At 41.8% G+C, this 20,598-nt stretch overlaps 1 protein-coding gene across 1 annotated transcript in view; it reads right to left on the bottom strand.

Moving 5' to 3' along the window:
• ALDH1L2 (aldehyde dehydrogenase 1 family member L2) overlaps nt 1-20,598 on the bottom strand; it is a 39,128-nt gene that overhangs the window by 1,302 nt on the left and 17,228 nt on the right. Inside the window, exons 10-22 of the mRNA XM_060245582.1 lie at nt 19,853-20,000; nt 17,534-17,653; nt 16,427-16,554; nt 13,191-13,346; nt 11,441-11,506; nt 11,205-11,310; nt 9,584-9,671; nt 9,343-9,436; nt 5,423-5,522; nt 3,843-3,941; nt 1,810-1,975; nt 505-610; nt 20-219 (exon numbers count right to left, since the gene is read on the bottom strand). Of these exons, the coding sequence (XP_060101565.1) occupies nt 20-219; nt 505-610; nt 1,810-1,975; nt 3,843-3,941; nt 5,423-5,522; nt 9,343-9,436; nt 9,584-9,671; nt 11,205-11,310; nt 11,441-11,506; nt 13,191-13,346; nt 16,427-16,554; nt 17,534-17,653; nt 19,853-20,000 (1,577 nt within the window). The remainder of the gene's footprint in view (nt 1-19; nt 220-504; nt 611-1,809; nt 1,976-3,842; nt 3,942-5,422; nt 5,523-9,342; nt 9,437-9,583; nt 9,672-11,204; nt 11,311-11,440; nt 11,507-13,190; nt 13,347-16,426; nt 16,555-17,533; nt 17,654-19,852; nt 20,001-20,598) is intronic.

Here is a 20,598-nt window from a genome sequence, read left to right as displayed (position 1 = left end):
TTTATGGATGACTACTCACCTAAATCTTTTCCAAAGCCAGATTGTTTGAATCCACCAAATGGGGCTGCCACATCAGTTTTGTTATAGGTGTTAATAAAAACGGTTCCAGCTTCCAGTTTGTCACTGACATACAGAGCTTTGCCTATGTCTCTTGTGAAGACCCCTGAAGCCAAGCCGTATTCTGTTCTGTTGGCTCGTTCTAGTACCCCATCAATATCCCTGCAGAGAGAAAGAATCATTTGTGGTAGGTGAAGGACCAAGGATCCCAATCTAGACCATGATTTGCCATTTCAGTTTTTGGCCTTTTATTACCACTTGCCAAGGTTTGGTTGGCATCCTTTTGTTACTGATTTGCCTGTAGAAAGGAGTCCTGTGAATGTACCATTAACCCAACCTCACCATACATGATAGAAATTGAAAATTTACCTGCTTTCATCATCAGCATTCATAATCCTTGTACCAACAGAATAATAGTTCTGAACAGGTGACTACAGCAGGACATACCCATCTTTGAACTTCGAAATGACCATTACAGGGCCAAAAGATTCTTCCTGTGCAATGTACATATGGTCTTCAACATCTGTCAGGATAGTTGGTTCCATGAAAAAGCCTAATTGGAGAGAAGGCAATGGAGAATTATGCAGATTTTTAAAATGTCAGGGACTTCCTTGCTGTACCAATGGTCATCTTATAGGCCAGGGGTGGCCAAACTGTGGCTCTTTCACACATATTGTGCGGCTCTTGAAGCCCCCACCACCCTGTTGGTTAGCTTGCAGAAGGCATCTCTTTAAATCACTTCTCCAAGCCAATCCAGGCAGTGGCTTGGAGAATGCATTTAAAGTTGCTTTCTTTCCACCTCTCTCCCCCATCTGTTCCCCTCCCTCTCTCCCTGGACCTCCTGTGGCTCTCAAACATCTGATGTTCATGTATTACAGCTCTCAAGCATCTGATGTTTATTCTATGTGGCTCTTACATTAAGCAAGTTTGGCCACCCCTGTTTTATAGGCATTCTTTCCCCAAACTAAAAAGGTCATTTGCAATACTGGGAGTTACTTTGTGAATAATTTACCTAAGGTTTTTGTATAGTTGATTAATGGGTTAGGTTAACTGAGTCGGAAACTACTGGTGCTTGCACAGGGGACTACTTTTACCTTTTTAACAGATCTCTTGATCTAAAAAGTTCCTGCTATTTGATTGAGGACATTTTCTTCAGCCTGTATCTTTAGCTACCCTTATTCAGATCACCTGAAGGATTTGGATGTCAAAGCATTCAAATCTAGATGCTTTGGGTAGCTCACAAGCATGGTATTTAAATGAGCATTTGCTAATCCAAAGTAGACTGCTTCACAATATGGGAGTCTTCAGGTACCATATTTATCTTCTCCACACATGAGAGTGAGGGAGGGTACAACTCACTGCGCTAGTTTCTGTCAGAAATCCTAACAATACTGTCATTAAGTATAGATCACCTTGGCTGATGTAAGTCTGTTTTTATACCCAAGCTCTTTACAGTCCACATGCTTTATTACAGATTACAAAGTCTGTATGGTACAGAAGAACATTTCCAGCATAGTTACTGGATTTGGTTCTCTTTAGCCTCCCCTCCAGCATTTGTGAATTCCTACCTGAAAGTGTACTGTTCCCACCACCACCAGAATGTGAAAACAGAGCATAAATATCTAAAGATTTTAAACTACTTGTATTAAAAATACTTTCTACAACTTATCTCCAGGAACACATTATTAATCATTCAAAACCAATTAATTTAATTGGCTAAGTGTTGCAGCCCTACTTTAGGCCTTGTTTTACCTGGCCTACATACTTGTCTTCCTCCATGCACAAGAGTGGCTCCTTCTTTTACCCCAAGTTCACAGTATTCCAGGAGCTTTAGTAGATGAGCCTTATGGTTCTGAGGTCCATGGTCTGTGGATCTGTCCAGTGGATCACCAATTTTCATCTTTTTGGTTTCTTCCACCTACAGGTTATCCAAAGATGGGGTGTGGGGGATGTATGAGAGAGAATCACATGATACAAGACAACGGTTGTCATCTTTGGAGGACAATGTCATAATCTTACCTAAAGCAATACTCTGCTCTGGTGTTTAGAGTTTGTTGGTGAATAAGGGGAAGCTGTTCCTCTCTGTTACAGAACTCCCATGACAGGAAGCATATGGCTGCATTCACACTACTGTATTCTGCACCATCATTGTAAACTATAGAAGTGATGGACAATTGGATTTTCCCATGTGGGCAACCTGTGTCTCATGGGAGGCTGGGTGATTATACTAACAGTTGAGAACCTGTATCTGCTGTACCCACTTTTCCAATTGCACTCGTACTAGATCACTCCTTCAGGAGGCCATACCAGATCTGGCATGATGGGAAATACTTTGGAAGATGTCTTGTAATATAATCACAATTGGGGCACTGTGTTATAACTAAGTCAAGGTGGGGGAACTGCTTTAATTTTGTTGTTTTGGTTTTGTTTGTCCTGAAAAGTCTGGATAGCTTGCATTATGACATAACATCATTCCATATCTGGTAAGGCATGTTAGTGGTGTAGCATACAGTGGCTAATTAACTGTGATCTAAGACATTCCTGGTGCAGATCTTGCCTCTGCCATGTGCTTATTAGATCGCCCTAGGCAAGTCACTCCCATTGACAAAGCAGGGGAAATGATACTGGCTTACTTTTCAGGACTGTTGTAACAACTGCAACCAGATAACATCTGTGAAACTGAACTCACTATATAAAATGTATTATTGCTCTGCTTTCCTGAAGCACAGAAGCATTTAAACAATAAACATATGGGGCAGAGGCCCATCAGTGGCTATTAGCTGCAAGGTATGTATGGATGGAACACTGTCTGGGGCAGTGATGCTCTATTCTTGGTGCTTGGGGAATGAATACTGGGAATGAAACTACAATCTACAAACAGTGTTAAGTACATTCAGGAAAATGTAACTCATCCTCTTATCTCCAGTGACGCCAAGGCCATTCCATCTCCAAGTGGTGCAATAAGGAGGAGGGGGGAGGGCTTGTGGAGTTCCGGCCATGCTGGTGGACCTCCTGGTGGCACCTGGGTTTGGACCACTGTGCAACGCACAGTGTTGGACAGGATGGGCCATTGGCCTGATCCAACATGGCTTCTCTTATATTCATTATTATTAATTTCAGTTCATTTTTATCCCATTCTTCTTCCAAGGAGTTAAGGGCAGCCTACATGTTTCTCCTCTCCACCATTTTGTCCACACAACATCTATACAAGCCCAGGCTCATCTGCTAAGTTTAAAGGCAAGCAATGTTTTGAACCTGGTCCTTTTTATTTGCTAAAACCTTTATGTCCCATGTCTCCTTGTAGTTCAAGGAAGCTTACAACACTCCAACCATAACACCAGTCTGGCCATCTTGGTATAGCAGACTGTCTCTTTGGCTCCAGTGGAGGCTGTTCCTTTCCCTCCTTACTACAATCTGAGCTGTCACTATACCTGACGCATTCACAATGCACACTTCCCCACAGCTGATAATACAGCAGATTTCACCCCCACCTTGAGAGGACAGCAATAGCCATCTGTAGTGCATACAGCCAGCCTCAGGAGCCCCTCCAATTAAAAGGCTTTCAAATAGCTGTGGAGAAAGGCCTTTGTGCTTGATTTCCAGGACAGCCACTCCCAAAGTGCACGGAGCTAAACAGATCAGTTATCCAATTAGGTGTGAAACAACTTGAAATGCACACTGAGCATTAGGAAAGTGTGATTTGGCCACACAGCCAGAAACACTAATGCAGACACTTGGAGACCACAGTGTAAGGATATTGAAACAGAACTGCATAAATCCCTTACCACTCTCCTAACAAATTCATCATGAATGGATTTTTCCACAAACAGCCTACCAGCTGCAATGCAGTTCTCCCCTTTGTTGAAGAAAACAGCCCCCATGCCCTGCATTAGAAGAAAAAAGAAAATGCCATGATGTGTGGTGCTTTTTCTGTCTTTACTTGCTTGATGCAGAAATGACAAATTGGCACACACACTATATTACAAATAACATGAAACACATTAGGAACCAGAAAGTCTGAAGAACTGTACCTGTCGCTCCATTCAAAATTTGGTCTGCCTGATTGTAGAGTTGTGGATTTCCTCACTGGACTAAGTAGCAGCCGGGCCCCCCAGATTGTTTCAAATCAGGATAATGAAGGGAAGACTGAAACCCCTTCTCCATGCATGCCACAGTCACAATCTGAATCGGGCACCACACACATGACAATTAAGGAGAATCTGCAACTCACATCTGGCTATTACAAAGGGTGGGGGCCCCCAGCCCAAGGGTATAGTCTTCAATGTGTTAAGAGGTTGCAGGGATGAACCAGGTCTCAGTCACAAAAGTAACATGTCATCTAAAATGTTGGATCTACAGCTCTACTGAGCCTATTAGATTTCCTCCTTGGATAGGGCTATGGCTATACTGGGGTTGGCTTGTAGGTGATGGGAAAGACCTCTCCTTGAGACCCTGGAGAGCTGCCACTGCTGCTGTGAGTAGACAATGGTCTGATTCAGTATAAAACAGCTTAATGTGTACTAATGCTCATTGTTGCATGGAGTTTTGTGGGTATTAGAGACTGCTGAACAAAGTTCACCTCTAAGACCAACAAAGATTATTTCTGGGTACAAGCTTTCATGTGCATGCACACTTCCTCAGATACACACAAAAGCTTTTACCCAGAATTAAACTTTGTTGGTCTTCAAGGTGCCACTGGAGTGAAACTTTATTCTGTTGCTTCAGACCAAAATGGCTACCCACCTGAATATACTTTTGAAGTACAAGACAGCAAAGCCTTGCATGCTGTAAGGATTGCGTAGACAATGGGTAGGTTCCTGCTGGGATTTTTCTACCAAAAAAGCCCTGAATGTATCTAATATTCCTGCACATTTCATGGACAGCAAAGATGACAAACAAGCAAGTATTGGAATGCAAAAAACCACACATGCCATTGGAAGAAAAAATCACAAAACTGCAACTGACTTATTTTGGCCATGTCATGTGGAAGAACTCACTTGAAAAAGTAATTATGCTTGGATTGGTTAGTGGCAAAAGGGGACCAGGCTGCAAAGAACACTGACCAAACACCATTAAGATTGACACCAGCCTGAGCATGGAACAACTCAAAGAAACAGTACAAGATCAATCTGTATTGCATTAGCAACAAAATGCCATAGCAATTAACAACTAGACTTATCAATAGAAAAAAACTCAATACAACATTCAATACAACAATAAAATTATGGATCATGATAAAATTTAGGCTGAATTATCAATAATAAATTAGAAGGATCAGAAAACATGGAGGGAGCTGGCTCAGAAGTGCCAAGAGTCAAACACGACTGAATGGCTAGCAACAAACTGTATCTGAAAGCAGACTTACCATCCTCACAGCTTTGTCAAGTTCACAGTCATTGAATATAATCAGTGGAGATTTTCCACCCAATTCCAAGGAAACCTTCTTCAGGTTGCTGACTGCACAGCTAAAAAGAATATCAGCATCATGGTAAGCACTTTCCCTAACAACCAGGCACCCTTTGAAACCTGAGCATATTTATCTCCCCTAGCACATCAAATTAGTAAAATGACTATTTACTACACATATTTTAATGGACATGGTAAGCTTACCTGGGGCCTGACCTCACAAATTCAGTTGCCTTGCCTCAGTCTTTACAGCCCATACTGGAGTGGAGAGGCTCCATTGTCAGAGTAGGAACCAGATTCAACTCCCCATAACTGATGTGAAAGCTTACATGGTGACCTTGGGCCAATCCTAGTTTCTCTGTCTAACCTACTTCACAGGCATGTGAGGATAAAAAAGGAAGGGGAGAGCTATGTGTGCCACTCAGACCTCTTTAGAGCCTGGATGGGATATAAACATTTCAGACAGCTCTAAGAGAGAGCAGAGAAGCTCTGAGAGAGAGTAGAGAATAAGTGCTATAAGGGTGAGGTTTGGCTTTCTAAGCAGCTGTGGAAGTTGCTGAGAATTTTTGAGTTTGTGTGACTGCTGAAAAATCTGAGTTTGTAGTTGCTGGGGAACTGCTGTCTGTTTGGTTTGAGTGGGCTGAAGGTGATTGTTGCTGATTGATTAGGAGTGGCTGTGTTCCCCGCCCTCTTTGCATTATTAAGCTGCGCCTTGCCAGAGGCTGAGCACATTTCAGAGAGCTCTGAGAGAGAGCAGAGAATAAGTGCTATAAGGGTGAGGTCTGGCTTTCTAAGCAGCTGGGAAGTTGCTGAGAAATTCTGAGTTTGTGTGGCTGCTGAAAATTCTGAGTTTGTGGTTGCTGGGGAACTGCTGTCTGTTTGGTTTGAGTGAGCTGAAGGTGATTGTTACTGATTGATTAGGAGTGGCTATGTTCCCCACCCTCTTTGCATTATTAAGCTGTGCCTTGCCAGAGGCGCGAGAGCTAAAGGGCTAAATCAAAAGATAGAAGACGATTATAATATGATGGAAGAATTAAAGATAGTGGCTAAATGTAAAAACTGGGTGGTAATAGGTGATTTTAACTACCTGCAGATTAATTGGGTCAATATGTGTTCAGGTCAAGAGAAAGAGGTTCTAGATGCTCTCAAAGACTGTGCTATGGAGCAGATGGTCACAGAACCTACCAGGGGTGGGGCGATCTTGATTTGGTCCTAAGTAATGCCCAAGACTCGGTGAAAGATGTAAAAGTGATCACACCGCTTGGGAGCAGTGACCATAACGTTATTGATTTCCCCATTTGTATAAATAGGGAGTTGCCCCAAAAGACCAGCACAACCACGTTTAACATTAAAAGGGGTAAATTCTCTGAGATGAGGAGGCATGTGAAGAGGAAACTGAAAGGAAAGGTAAATACAGTCAAAAGCCTTGGGGAAGCTTGGAGGCTATTTAAAACTACAATCCTAGAAGCTCAGATAAAATATATATCACAAGTTAGGAAAGGGACAAACAGGTTTAAGAGAAGGCCTGCATGGTTAACAAACAAAGTACTGGAAGTTGTAAAAGGTAAGAAGGACTCCTGTAAGTGGTGAAAAGCTAGTCCAAGTGAGATTAATAAAAGGGAACACAGGTTGTGGCAAATCAAATGCAAGACTGTGATCAGGCAGGCAAAAAGGGACTATGAGGAGCATATTGCAAAAAACATAAAGACCAACAATAAAAATGTCTTCAAATATATTAGAAGCAGGAAACCAGCCAGGGAGGCAGTGGGGCCCTTGGATGATCAAGGGGTCAAAGGATTACTGAAGAAGAAGGAGAAGCTGAATGCATTTTTTGCCTCTGTCTTCACTTCACAAGAAGTGTTTGCCCGCTCCAGAACCGCTAATTTTGGAGGGGGTGTTGAAAGACCTGAGACAGATTGAGGTGACAAGAGAGGAGGTTCCTACAACAGATGGATGAATTAAAAACGAATAAGTCACCAGGTCCGGATGGCATACATCCAAGAGTTCTGAAAGAACTCAAAGTTGAACTTGTGGATCTCCTGACAAAAATATGTAATCTTTCATTTAAATCTGCCTCCGTTCCTGAGGACTGAAAGGTAGCAAATGTCACCCCCATCTTTAAAAAGGGTTCCAGAGGAGATCCGGGAAATTACAGGCCAGTCAGTCTGACTTCAATACTGGGAAAGTTGGTAGAAACCATTATCAAGAACAGAATGAGTAGGCACATTGATGAGCACAAGTTATTGAGGAAGACTCAGCATGGGTTCTGTAAGGAAAGATCTTGCCTCAATATCCTGTTACAGTTCTTTGAGGGGGTGAACAAACATGTGAACAAAGGAGACCCGATAGATGTTGTTTACCTTGTCTTCCAGAAAGCTTTTGATAAAGTTCCTCATCGAAAGCTCCTTAGTAAGCTCGAGAGTCATGGAGTAAAAGGACAGGTCCTCTTGTGGATCAAAAACTGGCTAATTAATAGGAAGCAAAGAGTGAGTATAAATGGGCAGTCTTCACAGTGAAAGATGGTAAGCAGTGGGGTGCCACAGGGCTCAGTACTGGGTCCCATGCTCTTTAACTTGTTCATTAATGATCTGGAGTTGGGAGTAAGCAGTGAAGTGGCCAAGTTTGCAGATGACATTAAATTGTTCAGGGTGGTGAGAACCAGAGAGGATTGTGAGGCACTCCAAAGGGATCTGTTGAGGCTGGGTGAGTGGGCGTCAACATGGCAGATGAGGTTCAATGTGGCCAAGTGCAAAGTAATGCACATTGGGGCCAAGAATCCCAGCTACAAATACAAGTTGATGGGGTGTGAACTGGCAGAGACTGACCAAGAGAGAGATCTCGGGGTCGTGGTAGAGAACTCACTCAAAATGTCAAGACAGTGTGCGATTGCAATAAAAAAGGCCAACGCCATGCTGGGAATTATTAGGAAGAGAATTGAAAACAAATCAGCCAGTATCATAATGCCCCTGTATAAATCGATGGTGCGGTCTCATTTGGAGTACTGTGTGCAATTCTGGTCACCACACTTCAAAAAGGATATTATAGCATTGGAAAAAGTGCAGAAAAGGGCAACTAGAATGATTAAAGGGTTGGAACACTTTCTCTATGAAGAAAGGTTAAAACACTTGGGGCTCTTTAGCTTGGAGAAACGTCGACTGCGGGGTGACATGATAGAGGTTTACAAGATTATGCATGGGATGGAGGAAGAAGTCCTTTTCTCCCTTTCTCACAATACAAGAACTTGTGGGCACTCAATGAAATTGCTGAGCAGTCAGGTTAAAACAGATAAAAGGAAGTACTTCTTCACACAAAGGGTGATTAACATGTGGAATTCACTGCCACAGGAGGTGGTGACGGCTACAAGCATAGGCAGCTTCAAGAGGGGATTGGATAAAAATATGGAGCAGAAGTCCATCAGTAGCTATTAGCCACAGTGTGTGTATTGGCTACTGTGTGATACAGAGTGTTGGACTGGATGGGCCATTGGCCTGATCCAACATGGCTTCTCTTATGTTCTTATAAACAAACACAAACAAAACCTCGCTTCATTCATGTATTCCTTCCCCAGGTAATAAGAGGGTAAAGCCCATTCACTGAAATGGGTTGTTTCATGCAGATAGTTCTTTGCATGCTTACATGGCTATGGCAGTGGTAGGAGAAGCCCTCGTATCACACTCCTGAGAGTGCTCAAATAATGTGTGTGTGCAACTGCAGGCACTATCACCGGTACCAAGAGCACTGAGGGAGAATCCCCCAACTGGTGTCTGGGGGGAAGATTCTCATGCATAGCAGGAGTCAAGCAGTTTGTGGCATGGAAGCCCCTCTGGGTCCTGAAAATAGGAAAAATTAAGAATGCTAAGAATCCAAGAAATACTTCACCTCTTCATGATTTGTTTCCCAATTGGTGTTGAACCAGTAAATCCAAGTTTACGGATATCTGGGTGTTCAGACAAGCGTTGTCCTACTAAGCCACCTAGATGAAATATGCAAAGTGAAATAGAATGAACATTCAGATAATATAATCAGAGATTATTTTGGTTATTTAACTGTGCCCCCCTCCACTCCACCCAAGCTATGCTTTTAACAGAAATATATCTCTCATTTACATCACTGTTTTTACCTGAACCAGGTAGAATATTTATAACACCCTTGGGAAATCCTGCTTTGACAGAGAGCTCTGCAAACTTCAAGGCAGTCAGAGGAGTGACCTAAGTAAAAATGCACAGGATAACAAGGTTGATGTATATGCATCAAACCATTAAACAGATTACATTTTTAATGAGGCTGTAACAGGTATCTGAAGGTTCCTTCCCTAGGTCTGCTGGTTCTTCTATTTGTGTTAGATTTCTACAAATTCCTACTGTACCTGTAGGCCCCCCAGGTTGTATCCCATGTTGTTCCTGAGAGTCCGTGGCCTTATAAGCAAGACTCAGAGAGCATAGCAGGCTGCAGTGCGAAGAGGGAAGATCCATTATGCTAGCACTTCCTGGAATGCAGTACACTGCAATAATATTAATATTTTATTGATAACATAGAATATTGTTCTATCATGAGTTATGTAGTTTTTTTGTTCATTTGGGTCTTCTGATCAAATGTCACTGTGATTCTCTAAGATCTTTCCCTGTCATCGTTTCATGCCATTCCTTGCTATTGAATACATCATCATGTTTCATTTGTTTCTAAGGTGTAAATGCTTAATTATTTTTGATGTTTAAGACAAACATAGACAAACAGGCCCAATTCTTTTATGAAAGAGTAGGAACTTTTCTAAACCCAATCCATTCACCCTAGGCTATGAATAATGTGCCCCTGTGACATGAGACAGTTAAGCATCTCTGGAGATATATGAATTGAAAAAAGAGTATTTTTTTTAAAAGGTGGGAAGAGGGAAGAGAGCTAATAAAACTAGAAAAAGATGGAGAGGAAATGGGAAGAAGGCACTGGGCAGGGGAGTCTGGCCAACTGTATTGTTAGATGTGTCATTGCCTTGTCAAAATATTTCAGTAAATGTCTTCCATATTGCAGTGAAAGTGTCCAGGATATGCATCTATGTCATTTTTCCCATGACATGGAGATCTAATATATGGGTGAACCACTGATCTGCTCAGCATGCTACATATGATTTCCAGTGTAGGTACATAGTAATTCTCTTGACCAATAATACACAATTGATTTACCAGTTAATTTTCTTAAGTGGACAAGGTCAGTAGAACTTTAAGTGTAGGGGTCTGTGACCTATGGCTCTAGATCCAAATATGGCTCTATAAAAAAAGAAAATCAAAATTTTCAGTTGAAGTATATTGGAGGAGAAGGTGAGATGTTAGAATAATTGGTATATGAAGGGAATGGCAGGCAAGGATATTATTTTTCTTTTCAGACAAAAGGGCTTCTTTGAGATCCTTAACAGAAAGGGAAATGAGTGACATGAACAATTGCCAATATATCTGAGCACAGATTTATGCCAGGGCATGAAAATAATTGTGCAGGATGCTCCTGTGTATAGTGAGACCTCATGTTGCCACTTGCTAATAAAGGACTTGCAACAAGCAGTGTTGGGGCTAAAGAAACTTCATGGGTTGTACAGATACTGTGCAGTTTCAGTTATGCAAAAGGACTTTTTTGTGCTGGTTCATGGATGATATCTTGCTTGAATTTTGATGTAGTTTGACTCTTGAATGACAAAAGATTGCTGGCCCCTGTTTTACAGCAATGTCCTGTTTGAAGTCATGATTGGCCCTTACCTGTGCTGGTTTCAGAACTAAGGTGTTGCCAGCAGCCAAACATGCTGCACTTTTCCATGCAAGCATCATCAGTGGGTAATTCCAAGGAATGACAATTGCACAGACACTGTAGTTTGGTGGGGAGGGGAGAGATGATACAGAAACAAAATTAGGTTTCAAAACATAGACTGAGTAGCTTTGCAACCAGTAAAAGTTTTATCTAGTCCACTTTCAGTAGCAAAAAGAATTAATCTTACCCTAAAGGTTCTTTCTTGGTGAAAGTTAAATTATGATTTGGACGTGCATGGTTAATTGGGATGGTAGTTCCCTAAACAAGAAACATTTTTTTAAAAAAACCTACAGTGATAATTAAACAATACAAACATGTTTGAATAACCTCTGCTATTATAGAATGTTTCACAAAAACACCCCAACCAACAAATGCTGTTAAATATACCATAATGCTGTTCATTTAGTTTCTCCCTTCACCACCATTCACATCTCTTCACTTTGGCCTTTCCAACACATAAACTTTCATATGCCTTAAATACTTTACCTATCCTAAAATATTTTCCTAACTAAACTAAGAACTGTTATGTACAACTACTCTGCTATGTAAGTGTGCATAATGACATTTGGATTAGATTATTGGAAATCAATTCCGTTCCTATCTTCTACAAAAGTGGCATAGACTTTATGTGCATATGGTTGCTTCCCAGTCCAGATATCTACGCGTGTCAGTGTATGCACAGAACTCCTGCTCACAAAGTCCATGTCTGTCCACCACTTTGAAGCAAAAAATGCTTGCAAGCAGGGAGGCTGTGCTTTACCTGCAAATCCCTCAATTACTCATTTACCCATCCCAAGAATTATTGGGCTGGGATAAAGACTCATATTTCTTAAAGTTCAGAAACTGATGGTGAATTGTTATTTATCACTTTTTAAAACCCCACTGAAATTATGTTATAATAGCCCTCCAATAGTCTCTCTCTCCAAAATGAAATACAGAAATGGGAGCTTAATCTGAAATGAACAAGCACTTCTCACTTCCCTTACTAAAAAGAGGTCCTGCTTACTTACGCTCTCTCTCTCTCTTTTTTTTTTTTTGCTTGTGATCAGATTCAGAAGAGGGTATTCTGGATCTGAACGGGTGGCACCAGAAGCATAGCTGACCTGGTACCAATAGCTAAAGCAAATGACTAGGGGTTCATGGTGGGACAAAACAGGCACCACCTGCTCATTCCCATCTCTGTTCCTCCAATCATCTTGTGGCTGCCTGACTCTATGATCAATATTTCAGGAAGTAGCTTCAGACAGATGTGGGATAGAGGATGCACAGGTACCTGCTTTTTCCCTGCTACCCTTCACACACTTATACCTGTGTGTTGGAGTCCCTTCCCTGTGGTGCTAGCCCATGTCTTTGCACATGAATATGAAGGGGACCTCTTCCTTGTCCCAAACAGAGATTTTGCATTTCAGAATGCTCAGAATATCTGGGCAACAACACTGCACACAGATAATTAACAACAATGTTGGGGCATGGAATAAATGGAAAAATAATCACACACACACTCCCCCATGCAAATTTGCAATTTAGATTTGTGAGACATTTGTGTCAGGACAGGAGCCCACAGTGAATGTGGCAATCTCAGAGATGTTGGGTGAAAAGTCAGCCTGTACTCTACTATTCCACTTGATCCAAAAGAGGGACCTGCCACACACCAGTCCAAGCCAGGTGTTATTCCCAGTTCCCATACATCAGCTCCCAGTTCAGAGAAGCTAGCGAAGTCTACACTTGCTGTTTATCACCGTCTCTTTTGGCAGAAGCCAGATCTGACAATGTGATCTTCTTGCATCTGAAACAGTACCTTTTGAAGGGATTTCTTTGTTCCATGCCATGCATGAGTGACAATAAGTGTTTTAGACTGATCATCCAGAATATACTTATATGTACAAAAGTATAATACCATTTTGTTCCCTAAATATCAATGCCAATTCCAATATTAGCTTGCCTGTATTTTATCACACCATCCTGCAAAGTATCGGAATGTTTGCACTGACATCCCTACATGGGTCTTCAAAGCTAGAGTGTAAACAGCTCCTGAGTCAATGGCTTCAATGGTTGCTAGTTCCTCTTGGTGTTCCTCCATCAGATCTGCAAGTCTTTAAAACAGAAAAGACACAGAACACAAAATGTAAAATGGCATATTTGCACGCAGATGTGTGGGTTTTGAATCATCAAACTGCTTCCAACATAAGGCAACTCCATGAATTAATAACCTCCACAAAGCTCTATCATTAACAGCCTTGCTCGGTTCTTGTAAACTGACAATAGAGTCAATCCATTCCATGTTGGGCTTTCCTCTTTTCCTACAACTTTTCTTTGCATCACTTTCTTTTCCCATAAGTCTTGTCTTCTCATGATATGACTAAAGTACAATAGCCTCAGTATAGTCATTTAAGCTTATAGGGACAATTCAGGTTTGATTCAATAAATGCCCTGAATTAGTTACTGGTGGGAGTAGAACCACTGACTTAGAGAAATGATTGCACTCTTTGAGTATTGTGGTTTTCATAGTGCAAAAACACAGACAATAGGGTTGGAAAGAAACATTTCACATTTCTGCGTACTCATATGGGGAACTTCCTGATGCAGGAAAGGAAATTTTCATTGCTTGTTAACATCAGACAGAAGATTGATCTAAAGTACAAGTGCCCCAGTGGTAAAGTAAGTAAAGGAAGCAAACCCAAGAAAAAAAGACATTACAATGTGCCAGGCAGTTTATTTTGCCAGCACAGCACCTGCCAGTGTAAAGCCCAGGATTCCCAGAATCGACTATATAAATGGGTAGAAGTCAGGTTTGGGCTCTGCACAGGTACTATATGATTCTTTTATGTGAGGAATAAACATGCCAAAGACTGAAGAACTCTCCATATGGAAGTTCTATTATCCTGCTGATCTTGGAAACAGATATGCAAAATCAGTCTCATATCTTATGTGCCACTAGTGCCCTCTGGTGAAAAACATAAATGGAATGCATCAGTTCTATGAATGGAACAAGAGGTAGCACTGTGGACAGTGGGGGATTTCTGCTTCTTGTGCTGGTCTCCCACTACAGCTCACCTCATGAAGGTTGATAGAATCACCAGAACATAGTGAGTTGTAGGGGGAGACCAGTAGCAAGAAGCATTTCAGGGTGAGGGTGTGAAGTGGCTACACAGGGAGAGATCTGTTCAATGACCTCATTGCATTCATGGTCCATTAAATCTAACCCACTGCTCTATAGAAATACCCTTAAAATTACAATTGGGGATGCTTATGGAATACTCCATCTAAATTTCTACTTGAATCTTGGTGTTCCAAATTAACTAATCTTGTTTGAAGAGTGACATGCATGTATTAGTGATCTCTCATTCTTATTGAGTTTGACTGACTGTGCACAAGAGCTTGCTGCAATTTTCAGGTCATGTTTCTCTTCCCAGGTTACCCATTGCTCATGAGCACATAAATGTATTGATTAAAAACATGAACAAAAAAAATAGGGGAAGGATCCTTAGGCAAGTCAATGCAAGAAAGGAGAAGGATCCAATAACCACAGTGTAAGGGGAAAAATCATGGGGTGACTGCAAGAGACACTCATCTACCAACACAAATGTAATATACCTACTTATAGGAAAATAGCAAAATGTAACCACAGAAAAATGAAAAAGTGATTACGTGCAATTAACAATCCAGTTGTGAACAACAAAGAAGTTATCGGGAAGAATAAACAAATACAGCAAACAGAACTTGCAAGATAATACAAGTAAGCAATAAATCCTGTTGTAAAAATACTTGATAAGATTCAATCTTTAGTCTTCATACTATCAGCACCTTCTTTATGAGGGTGGGATGGTTGTCACTATTATCTATTTCTGAAGACGTTTCAAAATGAGTCATAAGCTTGGGGAGCTTGTCAACTTGCAAGATACATTCTTTGTTGCCTACAAAAGGATTTATTGGTGGATAACAGATGAGCGATTTAAGCTGCCCCAGGGACGGTAGGCAGGTGGATCAAAAAGCATGTACACATGTGCACATCTGCCTGCCATCCCTGTCCTGCACGCAGTCCATCCTGGACCGAATTGTAGAGGCCTTAGAAAGGTACCACTTTCAAAGTGGTACTTAAATTTTGAAGCAGCTCCGAGGCATCTGGACAGCCAGGAAGTGCCCAGGGAGTGGCTGACAGGCGCACAAGTGCTCTGGAAGCTCCTCCAGGGTGCACACAGCCCATCCTTGTTCTGGGGGTGGGCCGTGTGCTATCCAGAGGCTCTCAGCTGCTCCTTTTCTGGTCAACTCACTTCCACGGCAGCTAGATGCTGCCCTGAGCTGGCTGGCTGTTCTCAACCATTGTTAACTTGTGTTCATTCTTTTAAAAGTGCTTTGATCAAAACTACTACAAGAGGGAGTCTTGCTGTCATGGGGGATGAGTTCTGAAACCATGCATGTATGCACACCTGTAACTTGTATGAAGAAAAATATGAGAATTTTAAACTCCAGCAAATATACCTGCAAACAAAGGACAGCACACTAACAACAGACATAAAAATGGATACTCAAAGCCAATTTATTGCAGTTTGAATTTAATAAATAATCCTCATTGTATTTTGAGCATTTTCAACAGTTGAAATGGTTCAACAGCTAAATTCACAGAAAGCGCCATCTTCTAGTGCTTTCATTTTTATTGTATCTTCAGCTGTTGGTGTTACACAGTTTTGTGTTTAATCCACTGACAACTTCCCTTTGGTGAAAATATTTGCAATGCTTTTGCAATTGTTTGCTAGTTTATTGAAGTTCACTGACCTGCCCTGTTGCAATTTAAGATACCCACAAAACAATTAATTTTTTTTAAACACCTTATTTCTAAACAGGTGGATGTGATGCATATTTAATGTAAACTACTTTCTACTGATTTTTTGCTCCCTATTTCAAGTGGATTCCCAGGGGTTAACTTCGATGTCCAGAGAGACCCTATAAGGGTAGAAGATACAGAGCTGCCCAGGGCTAAAAATTATAGAAATTTCTTGCCAATACAATTGCATTAGCATTGAGTTTGTAATATATATTGTAGAGGGAAAAAAATTAAATGACATTCAGAAGGAGCAGATCATGATTTTGCAGAAGCTACAAAATAGCTTAAAATGGTACAAACATAAGGAAAGGTGACTTTCTTATTAAGTCTTATTTCTTATTATCAACCTACCTGTACATTAACCTCCCTCGTTCTCTTGCATTCATTCTTCCCCATTCACCGTGCTCAAAGGCATCCTTTGCAGCTGCAACTGCTTTGTCAACATCGCTGACTGTAGCCAGAGACACCTGGGCAATCACCTGTCATGAAGATAGGGAGACACTAGCTCACATTTTACTTAGATTTTAAGGTTTGTATTCTTTACTAGGCTTGTGTGGGGAGAAGGGACAAAGGAGTGAATTCCATCATTTATCATTATGCATTAATCAATCTTCAGCCTAATCCATCAAAACAAATTGTGCCAGAACAACAGACAGGGTTTCTTGCCTATCAACCACTCCAGTTTTACTCCCATGCATAAACTAGGTAGAAGGATTAGCAATATTTTATGCATTTGTTCAAAAGACTTATATCCCACCTCTATACTTACATCTACATTGGTTTACAATATAAATGATAAAATAATAATATAATAAAAATCCAAGACAAATATCAAAGTCAAAATACAACCAACCATCAAAACAGGATAAGACAATAAAGAACCACTGAAATAGTATTAACAAAAACAGCTTTTAAAAACTACAGACCACTGGTAATAAGGTAGGATCGAAAAAACCAACTAAAGGGGGTCTTATAGGCTTGTCTTATATCTGGCACCAAAAGAATGCAGGCAAGCTTAGCCTTTTGTATCTTATGTCCTGCTGATCACTCTGCCAAAGTACCTGGGTCCTGTGATGACAGAAACAAAAAGCCTACTTTTTCTGAGAAGGACTTTTATATGGTTACAGGCATTCCATTATTAGTTATAATTTATGGTAAATTTTAAAGACATTAAAAAATTACAGTAGTATTTTTGAGAGTAAAGTCTATTGCTGTGGCTTTTGTGGATAATCCCTGGGAGAAGATTTGAATGTAGATACAGGGACTGAGGGAGAGTGAATTCCTTAGACATTGTTATGAAAGTCCTATCACTGGCGGAGAAACACAGTATAGATACCACCACTAAGAAGGCCCTGTCTTTGGTACCCCACCCCCCACAGAACATGGGGTCATACAGAATATAGTCACTGACAATGACTTTAGTGAGCAGGCACAATGTACATTACATGGTCTACTCACTGATCCATCTGTTGGATTTATAGAGTCGTATGTTTTGCCATCTTCAGCATCTATAAACTGTCCATTGATAAAACACTGATATGGCATCTTTACAGTCATATTGTTGATGTCTTTTGAAACCTAACAGCATAACAGATCACAAGTTTTAATTTCTTCTGTATGCAACGCACAGGTGAACATGTTTTGGTGGAAAACAGAAGACATAACAAGAGCCCAAAGTATACATGTGATTATCAGATCATATTAATGAGACAACAAATGAATAAAAATTATACCTAACAAGTTTGTCCAAATACCTAGTAGCATGAGAACAAGACTTGCCACACCATTAAAGCAATGCACAAGATGAGGGTGTCTGGTTGCATACCAACATTACAGCTCTGGGTTTTTTTGTGATAACCACAAGCATGATATATTTCATTGTTCATGTACTTCTCCTTTCCCTTCCCTGCTGCATGTGGATTGATGACTTTCTGGTTTGGAAGGTCTTCAGTTTGTTGTGAGGGGATGGCCAGGTACAGCCAGCATAGCAAATCCAGGGTTATTTCTCCTGTCAGTAAGTAGGTTTATAATCCACAATATCCTAAAAGGATGAGTAAGGGAATGTGTAGTTCCAAAATAAACCAGATTTGTGGTAATTACAGTCAAACCTCAGTTTGTTCATGAGTTTTTGGTGTTATGAAAATGCCGCATAATATGTTTTGCCAGTTCAAAGACAATTTAATGGCACTGTGGAAAGCAATACAGATTTTTTTTTAAAGTAGGAAAATATATTTGGCACTAATTTTTTAGCACTTGAGCAATGAATTTTAGTAGTAGTAGTATTTTGAGACCATATTAGGGGACTTACAGCACAATCTGGTGGGGGGGGGTGGAAAGTCTTTTGGGAGCAGACGAGCTGCTATGTGGGCGCAGAAAGGGTGTGCGCCGACGTACGACCAGTGCTGTCACAGTGGAGAGGAGTTACGTGGGTGGGGGGCCGCCCAAGTGTCGCTCCGCCCGAGGGCAGCAGTGCCTGAGGGCTGCGCCCAAGCGCAGGTGGAAGTGAGGAGGAGCGCGGCATTCAGGCAGAGGAGGGGGTGGAGTTGGGGGCGCAGCCAGGCTTAGGCAGCTTCCTGAGCAGTTTGCTCCCCCCCCGAGAGGCGCAACGTAACACCTGCAAAAATAGTGGCATTTAAGGCTGACATCCTTAAATTTAAATCTGACCATGTATGAATGCATCTGTAAGCTCAGTTTCATTTTGATTTTATCTCCAACGTTTAAATAATGAGACAGACACCAAGTGTTGGAATAAAATTGGGCCACTTTATTAATTAACTTCATCAACAGCAAGGATACCCCACCAGAGGTGGCCTGGTCAGGGCTAGGGGTCACCGCGACCGCTCCCCTGCCATATCGGGCGAGAGACCCAGCCCCCCGGCCAGAGCTGAGCGCCTCATCTCCGTCTGGGCAGGCCCAGCAGGGAGGCCCGCACCAGAGGGCCCAAACCCAGACGCACGTCTCGCCAGAAAGCACCCTCTAGCTGAGTCTCCCTGCAGTCTGCATTCTCCACCCGGGTCTTCAAACCCCAGGGTTGATCATGCCAGACCCCAAATTCCCCAAAAGGGGGATGCTTCACAGTCCTCCCCGGGCTGCATAGTGCCCTAAACCCCAAAAACCTGCCACTAAAGTGACTGCCTATTTAACAGCACCTCCCAATAGCCAAATCCACAATCCACTGCAATGCTATGTAGGGTAGGCAAAAACACAACCTGAGCAGTGCCAATCAGCCAGGGTGCGAAAAAAATTCCTACCCGGCTCCTCAAAGAAGCAACCAGCAAAAGCCTACATAACATGCAGGGCGGGAGGGAGGGCCGAAGACGTGCCTGACACAGACTGAGAGGAGCACAGGTCTGGCTGTCAATCAACCAGACCTCGCTCCCCAGCCTGCGCACCAGAACGGGCGCCCTCTGTCTCTCCCCGTCCAGGGAGGCAAACTCGTGCCTTTGCAGCCCAGCCGCTGCACAGCGGGCTGCAGGCACCCGAATCTTCTCTACTTATTGTAAACTTTAAATGTCACACAATGACATGAAAGGGACAGATCCTCATTTAAAGCCACGGATCTTCCACTGTCTCGTGTTGTTTGGACTCCATGGAAATGAATCCTGCTGGCAAATGCAATGTATACTAGTGTGCAAAGGGCACAGAAGTGCAGTGCAACCCCCCAGAAGGTCCATGCAGTAAACAAAACCCCTCCATCCTCACCTTCTTCATGTATCATAATAGTGTCATTTTGCCATTTAAATCATATGAGAGAAGTGAAGTGAAAAATCAACTTACATAATCTATTACTAGTTCTTCCTCCTTGTCTTCTCCCCGATGTTTCCGGACAACCATTTGGATAAAGTCTCCAAATTTAGGTGCCATATAGACATCTTCATTCTGTAGTTCGAGGCCACCACACTTTTGCTTAATCTCTTCAATCATCCTTAAAATATAAGATTAGGAAAAAAGATGAATCATTGATCAAAACAACCAAATGGGATTTTTGTGCAACTTTTCTATATCTTCTGCAATCACCCTAAATGGGACTCAATAGGCTAAATGGTATGTCCTGCAATTTGAAAAGCATACTCAGACACTAGTTTTCTTTCTGACTTGAGCAAAGCCTGGAGAGAGTAGATGAAAAAGGAGTTGGCAAATGGCATAATCCATTGACTTCCTGTGACAACCAGCCTTAGGATAAGGGTAAGCAACCCCTGGCAAGTATGTCAAGCAGCAGCATGTCAAACCATTTTGCCTGGCATATGGGACCAGTAAAAGACTTGGGAACCAGAGTACTGATACCATGGCTGAGGGTCCCAGTGTGTCTGGCCAATACAACCCTCTTCTCCCTACCAGCACTTTGTCTCCAGCACACAAACAAGTACATGTTACAAGGGGGTTTTACACTTCAGCCTAAAAGGTTACCTACTCTTGCTCTACAAGGATGTTGAACTCACTTGCTATAAGGGCTGGATCTGACATAAATGAGACTTTGTTGCGCTGGGCCACATGTGGCATAATATATAATGCCAGGTAGTACA

The sequence above is a fragment of the Heteronotia binoei genome, chromosome 8 (assembly GCF_032191835.1).
Source record: "Heteronotia binoei isolate CCM8104 ecotype False Entrance Well chromosome 8, APGP_CSIRO_Hbin_v1, whole genome shotgun sequence".
NCBI classification, from domain to species: Eukaryota; Metazoa; Chordata; class Lepidosauria; order Squamata; family Gekkonidae; genus Heteronotia; species Heteronotia binoei.
The sequence above is the reverse complement of the archived record's forward strand: the minus strand, read 5'-3'. Positions and strand labels throughout refer to the sequence as shown.